The sequence below is a fragment of the Lycorma delicatula genome, chromosome 2 (assembly GCF_047948215.1).
Source record: "Lycorma delicatula isolate Av1 chromosome 2, ASM4794821v1, whole genome shotgun sequence".
Lineage (NCBI taxonomy): Eukaryota > Metazoa > Arthropoda > Insecta > Hemiptera > Fulgoridae > Lycorma > Lycorma delicatula.
In genome coordinates this window covers 51,481,636-51,506,328 of record NC_134456.1, presented here as the reverse complement: position 1 = coordinate 51,506,328, position 24,693 = coordinate 51,481,636, and the positions used below count along the sequence as shown (strand labels likewise).

At 33.7% G+C, this 24,693-nt stretch overlaps 1 protein-coding gene across 2 annotated transcripts in view; it reads right to left on the bottom strand.

Annotated features, from left to right (window-relative positions):
• Window positions 1–24,693, bottom strand: part of LOC142318793 (FAD-dependent oxidoreductase domain-containing protein 1-like) — a 56,655-nt gene that overhangs the window by 7,760 nt on the left and 24,202 nt on the right. For both annotated transcript variants that reach the window (XM_075355277.1, XM_075355278.1), the window contains exons 4-7: window positions 24,495–24,663; window positions 20,948–21,093; window positions 12,235–12,321; window positions 5,107–5,260 (exon numbers count right to left, since the gene is read on the bottom strand). In XM_075355277.1, the coding sequence (XP_075211392.1) occupies window positions 5,107–5,260; window positions 12,235–12,321; window positions 20,948–21,093; window positions 24,495–24,663 (556 nt within the window). The remainder of the gene's footprint in view (window positions 1–5,106; window positions 5,261–12,234; window positions 12,322–20,947; window positions 21,094–24,494; window positions 24,664–24,693) is intronic.

Here is a 24,693-nt window from a genome sequence, read left to right as displayed (position 1 = left end):
TGGTGCGCTAAACTTCAATGGGATGAAGTTCTTCCCGCACAGCTGGCTGAAAAATGGAATTCTCTGTATTCTCAGCTCATGTCAAGTAATTTTAAGGTTCCTAGATTAGTTAAAATCAGTAGTTTCAGTAAGAGGTATCAATCACATGGATTTTGTGATGCAAGTAGCAGCGCATATGGTGCTTGTCTTTTTATCAGATCTGTTGATAGTAATGAACATGTTGAAATCCACTTGTTGTGTTGCTCCTGTCAAGCAAATCTCTATTCCAAGGTTGGAGTTGAACGCCGCTCTTCTGTTATCTCTTCTATTCAATAAGGTTAAGTGTATTTTGGGTATAAGATTTCATTCAATCCATTTTTGGTCGGATACTAAGGTAGTACTTTACTGGTTGTCTTTGCTTCTTAACAGTTGGAAGATACTCATCGCAAATAGAGTGAAAAATTCAAGAGTTAACTAAGGATTGCTTATGGAAGTACGTTCCTTCAAGGGATAACCTCGCAGACATCTTGTCACATGGATGTATGCTGGATGCATTAACTTCATTACAACTATGGTGGAATGGTCCGTCTTTTCTGAAAGAAGATGAGAACGCTTGGCCATCCAATCAATCTATCATTTTTATAATTCCGCCAGATTCTCTCAAGGAAGAGAAGAAGTCTAGCAAAACTAATGTATTTTCAGTTGCTCTTCAAACAACAGAAACTGCAGAATTTTCTAAACCATTTTCTTCATTTGTATGAGCATTAAACATCTTTTCATATTGTCATTGTTTCATAATTTAAAAAATCAAAATAATCGTATATTCAGATCTTTCTATGGAAGAAATCAATTCAACGTTGGAAATTCTTGTTCATCAAACCCAAGAATTGAATTTTACAAAAGAATTAAGCGATTTAAAGAAAACATCTGCTGTATCAAGGAAAAGCAAATTATTTTCTCTTAACCCACTTTTGGATCAAAATGGTATTATTTGTGTTGGAATTTAAGAGAAGTAATATGAATTCGGTTCATGAGTAGATAATAATTAATCTCTGCGATTAACAAATTACATTAAATTGAATGATAGAGTCAAGTACAATAAAAACAAATTTTAATAAGTAAGCACGTAAAATATGTTGCACATGAACAATAATAACATAACCTTATCTAAGCCACCTGTCGTGACTACACGAGTGAAGAAATGGTTTTTTAAACAAACTTGAAATTGAAATGCATAATGTACAATTAACTGAATATTTCACAAATTTTACTAATAACGTAACTGTTTGCTATAATAAATAATGAATGATTTGAACATGCCTTAATCACACATGAATATTGGTAAAAAATGAACTCGTGAAATTGAAGTGCACATATCCATACAGTTTATCCTTGGCGTAGTCTACAATGGCGAATCCAAAATTACAGAGGTAACAATTTGTGATTAGAAGTTGAATAATATGTAGCATCTCAGATATGTAGCAACGAGTTTGGAGAGAATTTGCATCGATGAAAATGTAAATCAGCAGCTGGAGAAGATTTGGCGTCGATAGAATTGGCAGTTTGTAGTGATTGAAACACTTTCAACAGAGACGTAAAATACTGAATTTGAAGATTAACTTAACAAAGAAACGAGGCAAAACAAAACATAGAGATAGGTGAAATCACGAAACACTGACGAGTAGAACAAGAGAATATTTTGACAGAGAAATACCACAACGTTTATGAGAGCATGAATGTATTTAAACATTATACGAGAGAGACAATTGCAAGCTGATCCTCCAAGGCTGGAGGATCTGCCTTGTGGATCCGCATAACATGAAACTCTGAACTAGAAAGCCAAAATGGTGGCGTGGTGAGAAGTAGGGGGAAGCAAACCTTGGCAGTGGACAGGAGAGAGTGTATTTATTCTAATAAATAATTAGAATGGATACGTTGTTTTCAGCCTATATTACTTGCATAATTTCTGTATAGAATTAAGTTATGTTTATTTCATAATTTCATTTAATTTTTTTTAAGGTTATGGTGAGAAAGTGTGTGTAAAAGACAAGAGATGTGTGCATGTATTAGTATGGGAACGAAAGAAAAAGGGTGTGTGTGAAGGCAGCAATAAATAATGCGAGATATGAAACACGCGGTCACTAATTAAGATGACAGAACCGCCCGTCTGACTGACGCCAGACTTGAGAGCGGACATAATAAACCAAACAAAGATAATCAAACAGATACACATATGACAAGCCCAATACGAAACAGAGTAATAAATTTACCAAGCCTGTAACAAACAACAAGACCCAACCCTAGATTTGAATTCATTGGAAATAATGCAACTTTATGCAATGGAGTAAACATTATTCTCATCAACATCGTATTGTTGAATTAACTTTAGTTTAAACCTTGAAAGTGTGTAGTTAATTTTACATATCACTTCTTATTCTCTATGTTAAGTTCGTTTTGTGTAATTTAATAAAATTATAATTAAGATAATCATAATTGGTGGGCGGTGTGTTATGTTCCACTTTTAGTTGTCTGGTGTTGCTACCTAGCGAGAGCTAGAGCTTCCTGGCAAACTCTGATCATATGATGTTCTACATCATGATGCTGTAAGGAACGGTAATGATCGTATAAGTAACCTGTATTTATTTGGCGCCCGAATCCTGCAAAGAGCAGTCATATTTTTCATTTCGTACGGATGAACAATTAGTGTTACTAGTATTATACTTGATAATGTTCAAGTCTAGTTATGTTAGCATTTATTATTGTCAATTTAGTCTGTCATGTTAGTTTTGTGTCAACAGTAACGACATATTAAACATAACAATTCAAAGACAACAAGGAGTTGTTTTATTTCATCATCAACAGTCCATATTTGCTCTAAAATCTATCACGTTTCATTGTACTTCGGACCAGATAGTTAAGTCGCCGGATCTACCAATATATACATATAATTTTTTTTATAGACAATATATTTATTACAAAAGATGCATTTCAAATAATTTTCTAAATATGCTATTCAAATTCTACTGAAAAATAATGTTACTTTTGTACGTTTAATTAATTTTTACATATTTCATAAAATATATTACTTGCTTCAAATAATAAATTTAGAAATTAATAAATTTTACATTCCTGACTAGGTAGCACTATTGCAGAGTTACAGTTCTACAAGGGAAAGGGATATGCGGTTTTCACCAGATCTTGACATTTTGATACTTAAGGAACTTAAAAAACCAAAAAAAACCAGAAGGAAATTTTCTAGATGTTAATTTTCATATGTACGTGTGTGTGTTCAGTGCTGGCCTCTAAATCACCTTATATCTCCAGAACTACTAGACCAATTTTGACCAAACTTGGTCAGATTATTTATAAAATGGAGCATTGATGCCATGAAATTTTCAACTTTAAAGGTCAAGGTGGTAAGGCTGTAGAGCAAGGTCACCTTCAGTATCTCAAGATTTCACCTAATTAAGGTCATATTTTTCTTAGGCACATGTTAAAAATTAAAAAATAAAATCTGCAAATACCTTTTTTGCAAAATTCTACTCCAACCTCAAAAAATGCAGTTGTAGTCATCTGCTATGTTGTGATGTCACAGGTGGTGGTACAATTAAATAGATGAATAATATTTAATGTGTAAAAAAGTAATTCTGTCTAGCTGGGTCTCAAACTTGAACACCCGGTTGACTCGGTACTTGGTATGTTAAGCTTTGTGGCTAGACCAGTCTGCCAATCATACAAGCAAAATTTGTTGTATGTAAGTTGTGAAATTATATTAGTTTAGTTAGTGCTGACCATCGCCGCTAATACTGCCACATCTGGGTGAATTTAATATGGTATGCGCGTGCACTTTAGTTAGAATCATTGATTTAAATAAATAAAAAAATATATTTAAATAAAATGATAATTATTTTAAACTAAGTTGTGTGTTAAGCTGTGCATCACAAACAACTCACAATTTCCACAATAGGACCTTTACACGGCTAAAGCTGTGTTCTGGGAATGTCCTACAACTGTGTTGTCAGCTTCTTTTTTTTTTTTGCCTTCCACTGGGAATCTGACTGAAATCTGGTTTACAGTTTGGATAGATACTTCCATAAGTACACATTTCTGGGGATCAGTGATTTTGGGAAGATGTAATAAGCTGTTTGGGGGACAACTTGAAGTACTCGATTTTATGGTGATGTGTATTGTGTATTGTACTCGACTGTACTGTATTGTGTATGATATCTTATTTATATAGTATTTCAATGAACATATCATTACTTTCTCACTTTACACTCTTCTTCTTCTTCTTCATTGGTGAAATTTTGAGTTTTGGTAAATGCTCACTAAACCCAAACAAAGAGCATGGATCTTTAAATATATGAAGTACATGGAGACAGTATTTTGAATGTGATTTTGTGGTGGAGAGGAATCACCTCAGCCCTTAGATCCATTTGGAGACTCTTTTTTCTAGTCTTTTTGGGGGTTTTTTATCTGGAAGCTCTACAGAAATCTACATCTGGATTGCACTATATGTAAATAAAACCAGACCTCTTGTACTTTTAATACATATACATGTATTTGCAATCTTCTGAATACAAATTTTCAAGGCATCCCTTAATATGCTTTGAATAAATTTTAATTAATCTTGATGACTGAAATATTTATTCTAATTTTCTTCTCTTTTTGTGAACCAAGCATCTAATTTGTTGAATCAGTGATTTCTGCTAGTTCCTATCCTTCCTCTAGTATAATTTTATCATCTTTAACACTCATTTAAGGTAAGAAAACTGTTAATTAAACTTTGATTGCTTTTTTCTCAAAATGAGGGTTTTTTAAATCCTTGAATAAATTTAATGTAGGTTTCATTAATGCAGTATTATGAATTTGCTATTAAATTATTCAGAATTTTATGCTCTTTCAGATAAGCATGATGCCAAAAATTGCTCAGTTTGAGACAAGAGGTTCGTTTTCCCTATCTGGATCATATATACAAATATGATGTAAATATATATATTGCTGTATTTTTAATTTAAAAACTACATATATTTTAATTTATAACCTTGGTTTAATTGTTTAATTATCAACCATTTTTTTCTGTAGAACCATGCATTAAAAATAATAAAATATAAACATTTAGCTTACTTTTAAGTTTTCAAAAGCAGGTACCCTGTCAGCAAGAACTGGCCACAGTTTTTCATTAAAAAACTCATCGTCGACTTCCAAATTTGATACATCTGGTTCTTCATGTTTTTCTGGAGATCTGCCGCATATGTAATTACCACATAACCCTTCTCTCCTACAAAATTAAAAAAAAAAAAAAAAAAAAAAAAATACTAAGACAATAAAAAACAATGCTAATTAATTAGCAAATTATTCTACAAAATAAAAAAAAAAACTGAATTAGTTACATTTTAGGACCGGCATTTACAAACATCAAAATATAATTTAAAAAAAGTAATTTAGCATTATTTACTTACTTAACAGAAAATTAGAACTAACGTAATATATTTGGTGGAATTTTACTGAATACACTACATCACTTCTAATGTAATTTTTCTATTAGTTTCTCAGACTTCATTTTTATTCACTTTTCCATTGCACTAATAATCACTGTCATTTTCTCCAAAATTAGAATTTTGCACTATAAAATTCTACTTGAATGAATGTACACAAGATAAATAAAAAACAATATTTAAAACTAAAACAATGATAACAGTGTTACATACACAATACATATAAATAAATTGTTGATAAGATACTTAACAAAGTAATCTAAGAAAAGAAAGGGTAGAAAAGAAATGCTTAAATCTAACTTCATTCACTCAAGCAAATGAATTGAGATAACTGTACAATTAACAGAAAATTGAGAACAAATTATCAATGATCAAATAATTGATGAAATCATCACAAAAATTCACAATTCCGATTGAAGGAACGTGACATTGCAAACATCTCAATGACTTTTTTTCTTCATTTCAGTCATTTGACTGGTTTGATGCAGCTCTCCAAGATTCCCTATCTAGTGCTAGTCGTTTCATTTCGGTATACCCCCTACATCCTATATCCCTAACAATCTGTTTTACATACTACAAATGTTGCCTGTCTGCACAATTTTTTCCTTCTACCTGTCCCTCCAATATTAAAGCGACTATTCCAGGATGCCTTAATATATGGCCTATAAGTCTGTCTCTTCTTTTAACTATATTTTTCTAAATGCTTCTTTCTTCATCTATTTGCCACAACACCTCTTCATTTGTCACTTTATCCACCCATCTGATTTTTAACATTCTAATACAGCACCACGTTTCAAAAGCTTCTAATCTTTTCTTCTCAGGTACTCCGATCGTCCAAGTTTCACTTCTATATAAAGCTACGCTCCAAACATATACTTTCAAAAATCATTTCCTGACGTTTAAATTAATTTTTGATGTAAACAAAATATTTCTGACTGAAGGCTCATTTCGCCTGGGCTATTCTGCATTTTATATCGCTCCTGCTTCATCCATCTTAAGTCATTCTACTTCCCAAATAATAAAATTCTTCTACCTCCATAATCTTTTCTCTTCCTATTTTTACATTCAGTGGTCCATCTTCATTATTTCTACTAAATTTCATTACTTTCGTTTTGTTCTTGTTTATTTTCATGCGGTAGTTCTTGCGTAGGATTTCATCCATGTTGTTCATTGTTCCTTCTAAATCCTTTTTACTCTCAGCTAGAATTACTATATCATCAACAAATCATAGCATCTTTATATTTTCACCTTGTGCTGTTACTCCGGATCTAAACTGTACTTTAACTGCTAGTTCTATGTAAAGATTAAAAAGTAATAGGGATAGGAAACATCCTTGTCGGACTCCCTTTCTTATGTTCTTCCAATCTATCAATTACTTCCTTACCTGCACTGCACAGAAATTCTACAGGTAATCCGTCTATTCCAGGAGCCTTTCTGCCATTCAAATCTTTTAATGCTCTCTTAAATTCAGATCTCAGTATTGTTTCTCCCATTTCATCCTCCTCAACTTCCTCTTCTTCTTCTATAACACCATATTCTAATTCATTTCCTCCGTATAACTCCTCAATATATTCCACCCATCTATCGACTTTACCTTTCGTATTACATATTGGTGTACCATCTTTGTTTAACACATTATTAATTTTAATTTATGTACCCTAAATTTTCTTTAACTTTCCTGTATGCTCCGTCTATTTTACCAATGTTCATTTCTCTTTCCACTTCTGAACACTTTTCTTTAATCCACTCTTCTTTCGCTAGTTTGCACTTCCTGTTTAAGGCATTTCTTAATTGTCGGTAGTTCCTTTTACTTTCTTCATCACTAGCATTCTTATATTTTCTACGTTCATCCATCAGCTGCAATATATCGTCTGAAACCCAAGGTTTTCTACCAGTTCCCTGTTCCGCCTAAGTTCGCTTCTGCTGATTTAATAATTTCATTTTTAACATTCTCCCATTTTTCTTCTACATTTTCTACCTTATGTTTTTTACTCAGACCTCTTGCGATGTCCTCCTCAAAAATCTTCTTTACCTCCTCTTCCTCAAGCTTCTCTAAATTCCACTGATTCATCTGACACCTTTTCTTCAGGTTTTTAAATCCCAATTTACATTTCATTATCACCAAATTATGGTTGCTATCAATGTCTGCTCCAGGATAAGTTTTGCAGTCAACGAGTTGATTTCTAAATCTTTGCTTAACCATAATATAATCTATCTGATACCTTGCAGTATCGCCTGGCTTTTTCCAAGTGTATATTCTTCTATTATGATTTTTAAATTGGGTGTTGGCAATTACTAAATTATACTTCGTGCAAAACTCTATAAGTCGGTCCCCTCTTTCATTCCTTCTGCCCAGCCCGTATTCACCCACTATATTTCCTTCCTTGCCTTTTCCAATGCTTGCATTCCAATCTCCAACTATTATTAAATTTTCATCTCCTTTTACGTGTTTAATTGCTTCATCAATCTCTTCGTATAGACACTCTACCTCATCATCATCATGGGCGCTTGTAGGCATATAGATGTTAACAATTATTGTTGGTTTAGGTTTTGATTTTATCCTTATTACAATGATTCTATCACTATGCATTTTGAAATATTCTACTCTCTTCCCTATCTTCTTGTTCATTACAAAACCTACCTATCTGCCCATTATTTGAAGTTGAGTTAATTATTCTAAAATCACCTGACCAAAGTAGTTTTCCTCTTCCCACCGATTCTTGCTAATTCCTACTACATCTACATTTATTCTATCCATTTCCCTCTTTAAATTTTCTAACCTACCAACCTTTTTTAGACTTCTAACATTTCACGCTCTGACTCGTAGAATGTTATTTTTTAATTTTCTGGTGACCACTTCCTTAGTAGTCCCCACCCGGAGATCTGAATGGGGGAGTAGTTTACCTTCGGATTATTTTACTAAGGAAGGCGCCTCCCATCATTTTTATATGATAATGCAGAGAGCTACATTTTCTTGGAAAAAAAAGCAGCTGTAGTTTTCCATTGCTTTCAGCTGTGCAGTACTCAGAGGATTGAGTGATGTTGATATGGCTGTTTAAGTTGTCCTAATCTATGCTCTTAACAACTGAAAGAGCTGCTGCTCTCTTTCAGGAATCGTTCTTTAGTCTGGCTCTGAACAGATACCTCTCCGATATGGTTGCACCTTTGGTCCAGCTATTCTGTATCACTGAGCATTCAAGCCCCCTTACCAATAGCAAGATCTCATGATTCATAGAGGGAGTCTCAATGACTATGTTTACTAAATTTTTTAGGTATTAAAAGCTTTTCACTCAATGGATATCGCATCTGTGAACAATCGACCATTTACGATCGACTGTACACTCCTCAAGGATGTCTAGATTTAGTTAAATGCAATTCCGCATAGTTTCTTTGATATTTTATAACAGTACATGAAATACTCTGGTGTGTATTTATTTACACACCAGAGACCAAACTGTGAGTGAAAGCAGCTGAAAGTGACCAAAGAGAGCAAAAACAGTTCCATCTGCAGGAAAAGTCATGGCTATGGTTTTTGGGAATTCTCATGATGTTGTGCTCATAGATTAGTTTTTTTTTTCATTTACTCCACCTCTATTTAATGTCTGACTGTTTTAATATGAACACAGCCCCAAGGAAGAATCATCATTTTTATATGGATGATCTTGACCATCATCATGGACTCTGGACTCTGCAGATCATCTGGTCTGCAGCATAGTCCCCATATAATGTCTGGGGTAATTGCACCAAATTCTTTCCAGTATGCTTCCCTATGCACCAGGAAGTGATCACACCCAACACCATGTATTTTGTAGTACCCCCCCCCCTCCCTGCAATAATCACATTCCACAAAGGGTCTCCATGCCTGCATGCACAGGTATGCTTTAAAATATCAATAGGACCAGTAAAGAACAGGGTCATCTTGTATCCCAGTTCTCTGTGTTTGCAGTCCAACTAGGTCTGGAGGTCTGAGATCCAAGTCTTTAGGTCTAAGATCCACCTTTGTCGACTGATGCCATGCTCATAAACTACCTGAAAAATGCAGGATCATCACCGGGGAGTATTAAGCTTCACTACTGACTGATTAAAGAGCGCTATTCAGGCTGCACACCACATTTGACCAAAAAGAAAGTGTTCTTTCACGATAATATGCACACATATCTCAGGTTGTTGCTCCAATACTCCAAGACCTATGCTTCTACATGCTGTAATAAACAGATTTGACTGTTAGTGATTAAAACCTTTGTTTTAACCCTCTTTCTCTTATTAAATCTAAATAAATGGCTTGGTGGATAAAGATTCACTTCAAATGATGAGGTCAAACCTGAGGTAATTGCTTATATTCACAGTTGGACAAATCCCACTATACTGAGTATTAAAAAGTTGAAATGTCATTGATATAAATGTATGAAATTACAAGGCGACTACGCGGAAAAAATATATAAAAAAAAATTCTGGATAATCTTGCGTTTTCTGTCAGGCTGAAAATTTTTCAAATGGCCCTCATAATACTGTATAATGGAATTGGTAAAAAAATATTCAAATTACAACAATGAATGGAAAAATACTGTGAATATCTTTAATACATTGCTTTCAGAACAAACTGGATAGTCAGTTTTATAATCAAAGACAAAATTGCTTATATTAATGCTAGAAAATAAATTTGTTAAGCTTTCAAAATAATTTTGTTCTTAAAATAACTTTACTGTGTTTCATTCTGTACGATCACACAAAACACATAAACAATTCTACATGATTGCATATACAAATTAAAAGAAAAGAAGACAAGTTTTTCTTAGTGTTTTTTTATTAACTAAAAATAATTTACAACAAATATCATAGGACCAACAAAATATAATTGAAACAGCCATCTAAACTGTCATTACAAATAATATTACTTTTACTTCTCCTGCTATGTACACTTTCACTGAATATAATTCATTAATTCACAATGGAATTCATTAATTCCATTATGTTGGTACAAGAAAAGGCACCTACAAACAAAGGTACCTAGTTTCGGTGTGACATCTGATATATATCTCACATATCAGATAGTGAGATATGTATGTATCTCACGAAATAGTGAGATATGTATCTTACTATTTCGTAGATTTGTATCTCACATAACTCAAAAATAATTACGAACAGGATGTTGATAATTTTGGACTTAAGACTGTTGTAACTTCTAGTTATGCTCCTCCCCTTTTGATTGCAATCGACTGAACCAAAAGTGTCCAAAAAAGCCCAAACTCAAAATAAATTTGTATTTTGGACTTTTTCTTAATTGCAGTAATAAGCCCTCATTGAGAGCTTTTCAATGATATATCATAAGCAGTACTTATCTTCATTGATTCTAGAGTTACAGCAAAATAAAATTTTAATTAATGAAATACTTGGCTCTTACAAGGGGAAGGCACATTGGTTCGAATCGGACTTCACTCCTCCTTTTTAACTTACATATATCGATTTATATTAATAAATTGAGGTTAATAATTATTAAATTATTAAGCTCTGATTATGAAAACATTTTTACGATAAATAATAATTCAATAATAACAATAAAAAAAAATATGAAAAACTTTTATGTACTTTTCATTTAAAAAAAATGTGTATATGTATTTAATAGGTGTACAAGGAAGTCATGTGGTGTCCACATCAATTTTTTATGGCTGTGACACATGCAAATAATTGATATATAACAAAAGCTGTCAGTCAGTCTTTTTTTTGTGTAAAAATAATGATATTCACTATACAATCAATTGCTGTATTACCTCATATACAACAATATATTCAGCTGGGTAAAGGAAGCAACACAATTCATCCCTCACATCTCTATGAATGAAATGCTGGTTATTCATGAGAATGGCAATGCCATTTTCAGAAGGAAGTTGTGACTCATGTGAGGTTGCTTAAAAACATTACTTTTTACAAAAAACTGCATTAATAAAATTGTATTATTTTTTAAAACCTTTTTTAGTATTAGTAAATTTGTTGAAACAATAATTCTTTGATATATAAACCATTTTTGTAGTGGATTAACAAATTCTTTATATAGGATACTATATTTAAATTTATCATTTATTTTTTTAACCACAAATAATTATTCTCAAATTCTGTATTTTCTAATTTTTTTTTACAAACTTTTCCAAACTGCAGAAACTGTGTTATGTAATATAGATTATACCTTGAAGATTTTATTATTAAATTACCCTTATTAAATAATAATTTTTCTATTAATATTAGCTATCTTTTTGAAAATAAGAAAAATAATTCTGCAAGGCAAACCTTTGTAATCATGATCATAAAATATTGATTTGTTTTATACTTGTTTCACTGCATGAAGTTGATAATGAAAGAGGGTGGGTAAAAATTCAAAAAAAGTTTAATTTAATAGACACCAAAAAAATATTACAGATCTTAAAAAACATCTTGCTAATAATTTTAGTTGATTTGGTTAAAACTAACAATATATGAAATATATTTTAATTGTACCTTTAATATTTTCACTAGGCATGGTTACATTACATGAAAATATTAATTAATAACTTTTTGTTTGAGTCACTTATAGATTTAAAATTTATTTCTAAACAAATATGATGTGCTGTGCTTTCATTATTATAAAATGTAAGATGAGAGATTATTTTTTATCATCATAATAATTATAATATTTACCAAATAGTAACTAATATATGACTGTTTGCAACCAAATTTTGTTATAATCATAACAAACAGTTTTTATCAAGTTTGTCTTATAAATTACCTGAAATACGTTCCGGTCGGGTCAATAGTGAGAGGTGTGTTAAGTCCTGGACCATCTGGGCAGTGAAAACAGTAAACATACCTTTTCCTAAAAAACACAAAAATTAATATGCTAGTAAATTTTTCTCTTTTGTTTCACATACATTTATGATAATAAATTCAAATATTTAACATTTACAGTACTATCATGACTTCACGATCACTCACATCACTATCATGGTTTGGCTGTTAAAATTAGGCCTAATTTCTTAACCTGTTTATCCATTTGAAGAAAATATTTGTGCTTATACAACTAAAAATTAAGTTTATTTTTTATGGCAATTTAAATAATTTGATAATGTACAAGATAAGTGATCTCTTTAAAATAATAACAATTATTACTTTTATACTTAAAATTATTACAAATAAATTTTAAATAATTTAACAGTTCATTTTTATAAATCTTTTTACATTTTAGCCAATATTTCACTATTTGTTTTAAAGTGATTGGTAACCTTAAATTTTAATTTATAATGATCTATCTAAAAATATTCATTGAATATTTCTGTGAAACTCCAGTAGTCAGAATGATCTGTTTTCAGAATGATCTGAAAACAATGAAGACATCGTGGAGCATAAGCGCAAATGGTTGATGACATCCTCAAATGCTTTATGAAAAAGGAATATTCAAGCTTCTAAATCATTGGCAAAAGTGTATAGATTGTGCAGGAGACTGACTATATAGAGAAATGATGAAGGTATGATTGTACATACTATTATTCAATAAATTTATTTAAAAAAATTACTGTGTTTATATCCAATTCCCCCTCGTATATTAGCTGTTACATCTACTGTTTTGTAATGTAACTGAAATTTAATTCAAATACAACAAACTTAAGTGTCCACACAAATTTTTGGAAAAGTTTCCCTGATCGTGGAATATTATCAGTTTTAGTTCAACATCACAAATGATTTTCTGTAAACAATCTAACGAAAAAATAAAGGAAGAAAATCTAGTCTATAACACTCCTACAGCTGCCCTAGTTCTATCTATATTCTTCCCTCTTTTTATTTTATATAAAAATTTTCTTCTTTTGTTTAAAATTTTAAACAGAATCTTTGTTTTCTAAAATTAAGCGATCATGTGAAGGCTTTCCTTGAACAAAAACAAAAACATTTTTGGTTGAACAAAAACATTTTCTCCTAATTCTCTTACCACATTAACTTAATAAATCTGCATTTTATAACTTGAAAGCATGCACTGGATATATTAATATGCCTTAAAAACAATTGGAATAATAGTAACTAGAAAAGCAACAAATGTTAGAGGTAATTAATTGCTACTTGACGTTAAAAAATTGACAGTCTTATTTGTTTTAAATGTCTTGACATATTTAGTTTACAATAACAAAAAAAAGGAATAGTAAATATTATATAGAATTAACTATATACATTATTTCTGGTGCACGAAAACAATTTATATCACAGTTACATGTAGGACTTCGATGAATCTTGATGCAGAATATTTTTAATATCTCTTCACATTTAAAAAAAATGTATTTATTTATTTTTAATTTTGGTATGCATTTTTCCTTTTTCATATTTAATTTTTTTTCTTCTTAGAGGTACTACTAGGTCTTTCAGTTCTTGTTCAATTTTTTTTTCCTCTTTCTTCTTTTTTCATCTTCACCATTCACTTCTCTTTTCTTTTCTAAATAAGATTGATTCTTTTACTTGAAGCTTATTTAAAAGTATGTAAGAGCTACTTACTTACTTCCATTCTTACTCTATATAGTCCCAGGAAGTCATTTTCTGAGTCACTAAAGACTCTTGCAATAAATTTCCTACTTGAAATGATTGTTTATATAGCCAGTTTCAAATGAAGCAGTGGCATGAGATGAGGTCAAGACAACCTGATAACAAACCAGCAACATTCTTGTTTCCTTTTTAATTTTCATGCTTAATGAAAAAACTAATCAAACCAAACAGTGTCTTTCTTTTCTGAGAGTGTCAGTAAATCTCTTCCTCCAATTCCAAAATCAAATATACTACCCTTTTTTGAACTATCAGCTTGGGAATAAAGCTATTCAAAATTTAACTGTAACAATTTTTCAATTTCATTAAATGCAGAAACTATCAACTTGAGAACAAGACTATTCAATATTTTAACTATAACAATTCTCCATTTATCTTTAAAAGCCATTATTTTTGTTTTAAAAACCAATATTTACAAACGAAATATGCAAAATTGAAGTGAATTTGTAAATTTATTTATTTAATCTAAAGGCAAATGTCTAGTTATAGAGAATTTAATTTTATAAAGATAACATAATAAAAAAATTTCCTGATCCTAGCTGGGAACTGAACCCAGGACCATTTAATTAATTAATAAGTTAACACCCTGACCACTATAATAATCGTTCAGCTTATCTGTAACTGAATTTTACAGCAAGATGATTTTAGCAACAAGGATGACCATATCTGCACTCTGTCACTGGTGCAAATATTGACATTAAATTGTAATATATAAATAAATGGTCTAAATTAAAGTTAAATAATGCATGTGTTATGAAGCATCTTGTGAGATATCAATTTTCAGTAATTAAATAAGACACTGAACTTCTTACAATATAATAATTCTGCAAAACTGCAACATCACAGTAGCATTTTGAAAATTGAAAAGTGTAAAGTAAGACATATATCAATAGCCAAAGCTATGTTAAAGAGAATGGTTCCTGTTGATCATTGGATGATTTGTTAATCTTTGATTTGACACATTTGATTCAGTAGTGGCGAAGAGGTGCAAAGAGTGACAGGAGAATAAAGAAGGTCTCCAGCTGCCTGTGACTTGCTGAGGGTAGTCGTCACGCTTGTGGGCTTGTGCCCAATATCTCTAAATAGAAGGAAGACAAAGAGCATTTTGTTCGTATACTGTTAGGTCAGGGGATCTCTGACCATGACCCTAAGTGTACTAGTGCAACTACCAAGAAATCACTGCCTCATCTCGAATTCTTCCGAGCGGCTTTCACAGCTCTCGTCAAGAGTTTTGAAAATCTTGTCTCAAGGTCTAAAGAAATAACTATAGCTCAGAAACTGGCCCCAGCCCCAATGCAACCACGTAGGTATGCTGAGGTAGTCAGAAGCAGACATGAAATCAGCCATTCTTCTAAGAAACCTTAGGTTGTGTTTGGGCAGAGGGCTCGACTGTGTCCAGCAGTCAGCTGAAGAAAGACCTCCAGGTTGCTCTTCAGGGTGACTGGAAAGGTCTTAAAATCAGGAACATTAAAGAAACGGGCAAGGGATTAGATATAGCTGATGATACAGATACCATTCAGGCAATTAAAGATTCCACGGCGGTTAAGCGATTGAATGAGAAAATAGACTTGAAGAGAACATATAGGCCCCGTATTATAGTCTATGATATTGACCATAATCTGACCGATGAAGATGTCTTGTCACTCATTAGGGAGCAGAACATTAATTTGGGTGAGCTGCCTTCCGGCGGGACTGCAGGTTGGTCTTTAAAACGGGTAGGCGTGATACCCAGCAATATCATGGAGTCTTTGAGGTAAGTTCTGGTCTCTTTCAAAAATTTATGGTTGCATGCAGACTATTTATTGATTTAGGGTCCTGCCGACTAAAAGAAGGATGTACGTGGATGTTCAAAGATGTTTCAAGTGCTGCAGATATGGTCACAGGGCTAAATTTTGTAAGTTTGCCTTGGTATGTGCCCATTGTGGGGAGGAAGGCTACAAACATGACGACTGTTTGCATAAGTCCAAGGGTCCGGCCTGTGCTAACTGTAAGAGGCTGCACAAGAATCATAAGCACCCTGTTGTTAGTAAGGAGTGTGGTTGTTACGCGTAAGGGCCGTTGCGCTAAACTTTAATTCCTTAGATGGTTAGCTTTGGTCAACTAAATGCCCAGGGTGCTTATGTAGTCCAGGTTGAGTTAGGTGAAGTTGTAAAAAGACAGAGTCTTGATGTTAACCCACCGGGTTGGTCTAGTGGTTAACGTGTCTTCCCAAATCAGCTGATTTGGAAGTCGAGAGTTACAGCGATCAAGTCCTAGTGAAGTCAGTTATTTTTACACGGATTTGAATACTAGATCGTGGATACCGGTGTTCTTTGGTGGTTGGGTTTCAATTAACCACACATCTCAGGAATGGTCGAATGAGAATGTAGAAGACTACACTTCATTTACACTCATACATATCATCCTCTAAAGAATTATCTAAACAGTAGTTACCGGAGGCTAAACAGGAAAAAGAGAGAGAGAAAGAGTCTTGATGTTGTCCTTCTGTATGTCATTAAGGCTGATTTGTCAGACTTTCACAGCTGGAAAAAGTTTTGTTAGGGCATACCTGTATGTCTGCTATTTTGTGCAGGAAGTCGCTTCATAGTGTCTTTATATGGTAGGTTTCTATGCGCATCATGTTGTGGTCAGACTTGCCATCTACAGTCAGAACCTTACAGTTATTATTTCATATTTCCAATACAAGGATCCTTGAAGAACACTTAGTGAGATGGGATAGAATCCTTCATATTGTGGGTAATGGTCCAATCCTTATTGGTGCCGATGTTAATGCGAAGTCGCTTTTCTGGCACAGTGGGATCACTGATCATGGCGGTGGCTTAATTGACAGTTTCATCGTGCAGCACAATTTTGAGGTCTTTAATGTTGCAGACCAGTTGGCCACTTACATCAGTGTGGTTAACGGATGAAGGGCCTTTACAAATATTGACATCATCATTGGTAGGGACATTTCTGTCAGTGTCCTTGACTGGTCTGTGGTCAAATACTGTTCTAGCGACCATTGGTTGATACTTTTTGAAATAGCAGATGAGCTGCGCGATGGCCATGAGGGACACTTTCCTGTTAACTGGGGGCGCTTCCTGCATAGGAAAGCGGACTGGCCAAAATTCTCCTCTTCGTTGGAGTCCAGACTGGAGATTTTTACTTGAGACCTTGATGCCTGCCATTAGATGTCCTGGCAGAAACTTTCACTTCTGCGGTGGTGGCGGCGGCTGAAGTTGCCATTCCTAGAGGCGCTGGCCAGGAACATATATTTGGTTGGTGACCTCGAAATCTGACAGCAATGAAGCGATCTGTGAATCGACTCAGTAAAGCTGCGCAAGGAGAGGGTGATCCTGATCGGTGTGCGGCCCTAACTGCATATTATCGCAGAGTGAGGGCTACATACTTTTATAGTATTAGGACCTCCAAGTGTAATTCCTGGTGCTCCTTCATTCAGGAGCAAGGGAATAGAGACCATTGGGGCACTGTGTATAGAGCTCTTGGACATAAGCGCAGGAAAGATGTCCTCGTGTCAGTTTTGTCAGCCCATGAGATTGTGGTAATTGATAAGGACTGTGTCTTTAATATTTTGCTGAATGATTTGCTCCCGGATGACACTATGGTGGGTGAGATTTCATATCACCGGTGTGTCAGGTGGCAAGTCGTGATTTTCGAGACTGACTTACAATCTTCTGGGATCACTGAAGCGGAAGGCCCCTGGACATGATTGTATCCCAGTGGAGCTCCTCATTCAAGCATTTCCAGTAGTTGTTTGTCCTCTAACTAGATTATATAATAGGTTGCTCTTCACCGGCCACTTTTCGGTGTATTAGAAGCATGGAGTCTTGGTGCTGTTGTTCAAAGGTGGCGACAAATATCATACTGTTAGTTCTTCTTACCATCCACTAACGCTCTTGCCTGTGATTGGCAAGGTTTTTGAGAAGGTTCTATATTTGCGTATTAATGTTAGATTGTCCACTGATCATTTGCTAATGGACAACCAGTATAATTTCCGACCAGGCAAGAGCACTGAGGATGCCATACTAAAGGTTATGGATATAGCCTCCTCTAGTCCATGTTAATATGTATTGGAGATTTTTCTGGACATATCCGGGGTATTTAACAACTTATGGTGGCCTTCTGCTCTGCTTCAGATGCAGAAGCGTAAGTATACACGAAATGAACTAGAAGTGCTCTCAAGTTATTTCAGCCACCGGACAGTCTCCGTTCGTGAATGCGGCTCGGAGGTTCATAAGACCTTAACTAAAGAATGCCCTCAGAGCAGTGTTCAGAGTCCCTTTCTTTGGATCATAGAATTAGATTCGATGTTCTGTTTAAGGTTGCCATGTTGTTGTTGTGCCGTCGCTTATGCTGATGACGCACTGCTACTGATTGAAGAAGATTCGTGTAACGAGGTAGGGTTCTGAGCTGCTCGTGTTTGTGAGACACTCTGACTCTGGAATCTCTAAGATAAGATGATTTTCAGTCCAGAGAAAACCACAGTGATGTTGCTTATGAGCCGATTGACTGCTTTCCGACGAATCTCGGTTCAGATGACTTGTCTCCTCATTCACTACATTAGGACTCAAAAATACCTGGGTGTTATCCTTGATGAGAATTTTCTGTTCAAGGAACATCTACAGTATGTAGCAAAAAAGGCCGCTGATGCTATTTATGGAATCCGTAGAGTCATTCATCCCGATTGGGGGTTGAATTACCGTACCATGCGTATCCTTTATAAAGGTGTCAGCGAAGGTATTATGTTGTATGCTGGACCTGTCTGGGCTCAACGCATGGTTTTTAGGTATTGCGCGGACATTTTGCTGTGGGCCCAGTGACTCCTCTTGCTGGCTGAGTGTAAGGAATGCTACATTTCCAACGTAAATAACCTACTGACGTCAACACAAAAGCAGGAGATTGAAGACCGGGGCCTTGCGTCTTGGCAGGTCAGATGGGATGAATCCCCCACAGGTCGCTTGCTACACGCTTGGTACATATCCTATAGTGTCTAATTTAGGTGCAATTAGATAGATCTCCCCAATCGGTATATCACACAGTTTCTCTCCAGGCATGGTGCCTTTTGGGCGAGTTTGGTTAGGTTTCATTTAGTGCATTCGAGTCAATGCCCGGATTGTGGGACTGATGATACAGTGGACCATGTCCTCTACGTCTGTCCCTGATACAAGGTCAAATGCTGACGAGCTGTTAGGGAACTTGAGAAAATACATTCTTTCCTGGATCTCCATATTAACAGGATGATCTGTGAGGCGTGGCCTATAGTGGCAGGTTTTCTTTGCACTCTTGTAGTGTGTAGGTCTGCAGAGGAAGTTTAATCAAGGTACTTGATGGTGGTAGGATCCCGGGTGGCTAGGGTTCCGGCATAGGCATTGGAATGGTTGGAGGTAGGAGCATTGGCATTGTGCCACCGTTATATTGATATTTGTTTGCCGGGGTATGGTAACCCATGCGACCAGGGGTGTGGCTTCCCTCTGCCTGTGGCGATCCTGATTGTGACTTGCTAATGCCACATGAGACATCATGATGGGACTGGGTAGGGATACGGGGTTTGTCTTCAGCTCCTGTGTGAACTGGAATGAGGTTGCGTTCTCCTTATTAGGTGACCTCAATTGGTCGACTTATTCGGGTGTAGGTCTGAATTTCTATGTTTCGTAAAACATAATTTTGATTGGTATGAGTGTAGCACTGATTTAACTTTAAACTCATTTGTTTTCTGTGAGGCATTCAGTCATGAACAGTGTTATCAAATCTTTACTAGGTGCGGGGTTTGCGCTTCTGTGGTTTCAGTCAGTTAGTTTGAAGGAATCATATTAGGTTGGATGTAAAGATGTCCGTTTGAAGCCTACGTGAAGATATTGATCTTTGGAGTTGTTTTATCAACAATAGATATCACTCATTTTGTAGTGAATTTAACAAATTAAACTATAATAAAATTTATTTAATAACGTAAAACCTAAAAACAAAGTACAAAACGGAAATGTTGATAGCAATTCGTTGTGGAAGGTTCAGACAGTGTCACAATTAATCTTACTGTACCAACACACTTAAATATAGTAAGCACATACAGTTTCAATGGACAACAGACATCACTAATTAATGAGGTGTTGAGGAGGTACTTCCACTGCATCCCCATTATTTGTAAATAAGGTGTTTACGGAGGAAAACAATATATTGGTTATGAACTAATACAATGGTTTATAAATCAATGCATGATTAAGTATTTAATTATGAACAAGGAAGACATGATGCATGTAAGTCTCAAGAGATAATAACATTAGCTTTGTACATGGAGTAAATTGTGAAATACTGAACTATTTAATGTGTACCTCCTGAGAGACAGACTGGAAATGTAGTGTAATGTCAAGATTGGAGGAGAAACTTTCTGTTCAGTCTGTGAAAGCTGTTGCTTGCTGATGGAACTTTCTCTCCAATAAATCTTTCCTTCACCTGTAGTTTAAGAAATATAACGATTACCATTTTGAGACGAAAGTATTAATGAAAAATCAACAATATATATTTCATTCTGCACATTAACAAGGAACCTTGTTACAAAAATTGGAAAGCATGTTTGGTTAAATCCACATCACCTCAATCAAACAAAAGGGAATGTGTCAAACCTTTTTTGAATTTAAACACAATCTTACCTCACTTGGTCTTCAATAGTGGATGAAGCTTGCCTGCAACTGCAATCTTGACAGATTGCATGTGAACCTAGACGTTCACGAACGACTCAAAAAAGATTAAGAAAATTTTCAAACCATGTAAAAAAAAAAAAAAAAAAAAAAAAAAAAAAAAAAAAAAATTCTTCACGTTTTCAGTCGGCTGATTAATAAGGGGCGACTATGAAAAATTATATTTAAATATAAAGTAGATATGATAAGTACAAGCAATATTATGCCAAAGTAAGCTTACATCATTACCTTGGCTCTACTGGTAAAGGAGTTTCTCTAGATTTCTTTCCAACACCAATTCCGGCTAGCTTAGCAATATGGCCAGACTGAGGACCACCAGCTAATATGCATATAGCAAAGCTAATTGACCTTGTAACACCATCTGGGCATTTTATCTAATTAAACATAACATTCATTAGTAATTATATGTTAAGTACTAGAAAGGCTATGAACTAAGATAAACAATAAAACAGTGATAATTATACGAGTACTTCAAAATATTAATGGATGAAGAAAAACAAACTGGTGTCTTTCAAATAAAAATACCAGCATGTATTCATAGAAGTAGTAAATATTTTATTCCAAATAGTATAAAAAACAGTTTTAATTAAAACACATGTGGGATATATAGTCAAAAGAAAGTTGTTAAATTTTGTTCTTTAATTTTTTTTCAGTAAGAATTTCTGATAACATCAATCTTGAGCAGGCGTAACATAAAAAAAAACCGTTTGCTGTAAAGGGAACAGAGCCTTGTTTGAAATGTGAAAATGAAGTTTTTGCAGATTTAAGATAATTTGTTTACCTGTTTTAATTATTTCATTTAAATGAATCCTGACAGATTAAACAAAAATTGTAAAAATGTAACAATAAGGTTAAGATGTAAAATTTTTAAAAATTGTTAAATAAACACCCTTGGTATATATTTTAATTTTATGTTAGTAGATAAACTGATATGATAGCTAGAAATGTCTGCTTTCATTTATTTTTGAAATACTACATACAGAGGATTCTAATACAAGCAATAAAAGTACTGCAAAGTTAAAATTTGCATGTATAAAGTATGTATAGTCATATAACTTAAAGCAGACACCAGTAGAACATTTGTAAATTAGTTGTTAAATGATTTCTGGTGAGGCAGACATTTTTCCGACAGTAGTAGACTGGTCAAAACGTATAGATGACATGATTAGTCATTTCTCTGAATAGTTTCACAGCAGTACAACAAGAATGCTACTTTCAAAAGCCCAATATATATTTATTGTAGTATATTATTTTAGGTTCCATCTTATTTTCAAATAAAATGCTTTTATGGTTAAAAACAAGAATGGTTTTTAAGGTTATAATGTTTCTATGGTTAATTTTTCTGATAGTGCAGTACCAAATACATTTAGTTTATTTCATTTAGTCTGATTTCATGAAACAGGAAATGTAGCTGCATAAATGTAGTGCTCATTCTCAGTGTTACACAATGATTATTTACACAATATTAATGAGTCCTTTTTTTTGTTTAACATGAAACTTTCTCAACAAAACGTAGATGGTTCAAATATCTCATTTGAAGTTGTATGGGTGTGTTTTGGAGAATGCTTTTTATTTGATGAAGCATAGTTTCATCTTTCTGAATACATTAACATCCAAATGATTTGGTAAGTAATTCTGAAAAATCCTCACATTTATCATGTAAAGTCAATGGATTCTTAAAAAGTTGGCATATAGTGCACAATTACACAACTATGTCAGAGCCTTTTTTTTTTTACAAAAACATAAACTGCAGAAAATTATTTGAGAAATTATTTCAAACATTATAGCCTTGCAACTGAAAAAAAAAAAAAATGCTGCTTAAACCAAAATCATGTTACATGTCACTGTAAATTGGCTATGAAGTTATATTACAAGAATTTTTCAGTGACTATGCTCTCCATAGTCCATGGATTTACACTACCAGATTTTTATTTATGAAGACATCTGAAAAGTACTGTTTTCAAGATCATCTGTCCACTTTGGATGAATTGAAAGAGAATATTGAAGAGAGCATCTACAACATCAATGCAGCAATTATTATGAAATGTAAGTGGAACAAATTTAAAATAAACTGACTTAGTTTTCTATATTGCAAACTTAAATTACACTTGTCATTAGATAAATATAATTTGTTTTATACACAGACTGCTTGACTTTATGAACATAGTATAAATTATAATAAATATTAATTTGGAAAAACTATAAGGCCTAACAAATTTTCATGAAAGGTGGCAAGATTAAGATTGCTTAACCTCCCAGGCACCTTTAGCCTAACCGCTTTGACACATCTGAGTTTTTAACTTCCTTCTTGAGTAAAACAATTTAAAAAAATAACAATAAGTAAATATTTTTCAATTTTTGTCAATTTCAGTGTCTAAACCATTAACAACACTGAGTGGTTAATGGGTATTATTAAGTCCTTGAAGGTAGAATATGTTATGAAGAGGAAAGATGAGGATATCATAGTACTTTGATTAATATTGATGAAGGGAGTAGGGACTTCCTTCCCTTCGAGTCTCAATCTCACCTGGATGAGACTGAGGCGACCAGGTGAGCAGCCTTGTTGCTCATCTGGATGAGCAACAAGGCTTGGAAATGGTCAAAGGGAACTGGGCCCAAGCATTCACCAACAAGGATTTTTACTGTTAAATAGATGTGTTAACACTTCTGAAAGTATGGATTGAATATTGCAATTCAATTTTTATTAAAGGGGGACTATATTCCTTAAGAGCAGGGTGAAAATCTCTCTTAACACTGTTTAATTAATCTCCATATTTGTCCTTGAAGGAAGAAATTTTCCATTTTGAGGAAGTATGATAATGAATAAAGCAATATATAATTCTTTCCTAATGAGATGGTAGAGAACTCATGGATGACAGTGCTGTGAAATTTTAAACATGAATATATTTTCATCAGCTGCTCAGCGACAGCTTCTTTATCAATCATGATACATAATTCTGTTTAAAAATTCTGTCAGGGAAAAAATGAAAGTCAGTGAGGGTCAGATCAGTAGTTGCTTAAGTAGTTCTTAATCAACTTTTTGATTATAATACTTTAGTTACTAGAGCAGAGAGCAGATGAGTGTTATCATAATGATGATCCTTGATAGTAGATTGCATCATTTATTTTCTACTGCACAACAAAGGGAGCTAAAAGTTTCACATCAGACCGATTAACTTATTGTTGTTCTACTTGGCATAAAGATTAGCAAGATACCTCTTCAGTCCAGAAGATAGTCACCATATGTAAAGTTGGCTACATTTTATTTGGTTTTAAAGAATTCTTTAATAATACCATTCTGTGTCATTGGTTGTTGTTGTTGAACTTCAGTTTTACAACAGATAAATTATTACTAATAACAACAGTATCAAAAAATTCATTAACTGCTTACACTGATCAAGAAACGGTAAGGTCACTTTTTCTTGTTTTCTTTGTTTGCCTTGTTTTTTTGTTTGCTTTGATTTTATCATGGTTCTTAAGTCTGATAAAAAAACACTGTTATTAGTCAATACATGAAATTTAAAAATAAATGTTTGGTTATATGTGCAATAATCTTTTGGTCAGTCTATTTCTTTGTCCCTTCTTGCATACACTTGAACTTTGTGTTAACAGTAAACCTGCTTTTACAAAGTTACTATGGCCTCTGTTTAAACTTAAATTTCATAAGAAAAATTTAACACAGATTCACTTAGTTGTCCTGAATGAAATCAGCTAGTTACTGTATATATAAACACACACCAAAAAAATACTTACTAGTACTACTTCTGCTACTTACTAGTACACTTCTTAACACATCTGAGTCATGATAATCATCATCCACCTCAGTAGATACACTGGCTGGTAGAATATTGTATTCAAATCCTATTACCTCTCCTTCAACATACTCAGTACCCAATGAAATTGACTTATTCTTAAATGCTTGCAATAAAGACCATGGGTCAAACCTAAAAAGAAAAAAAAACCATATACATTGA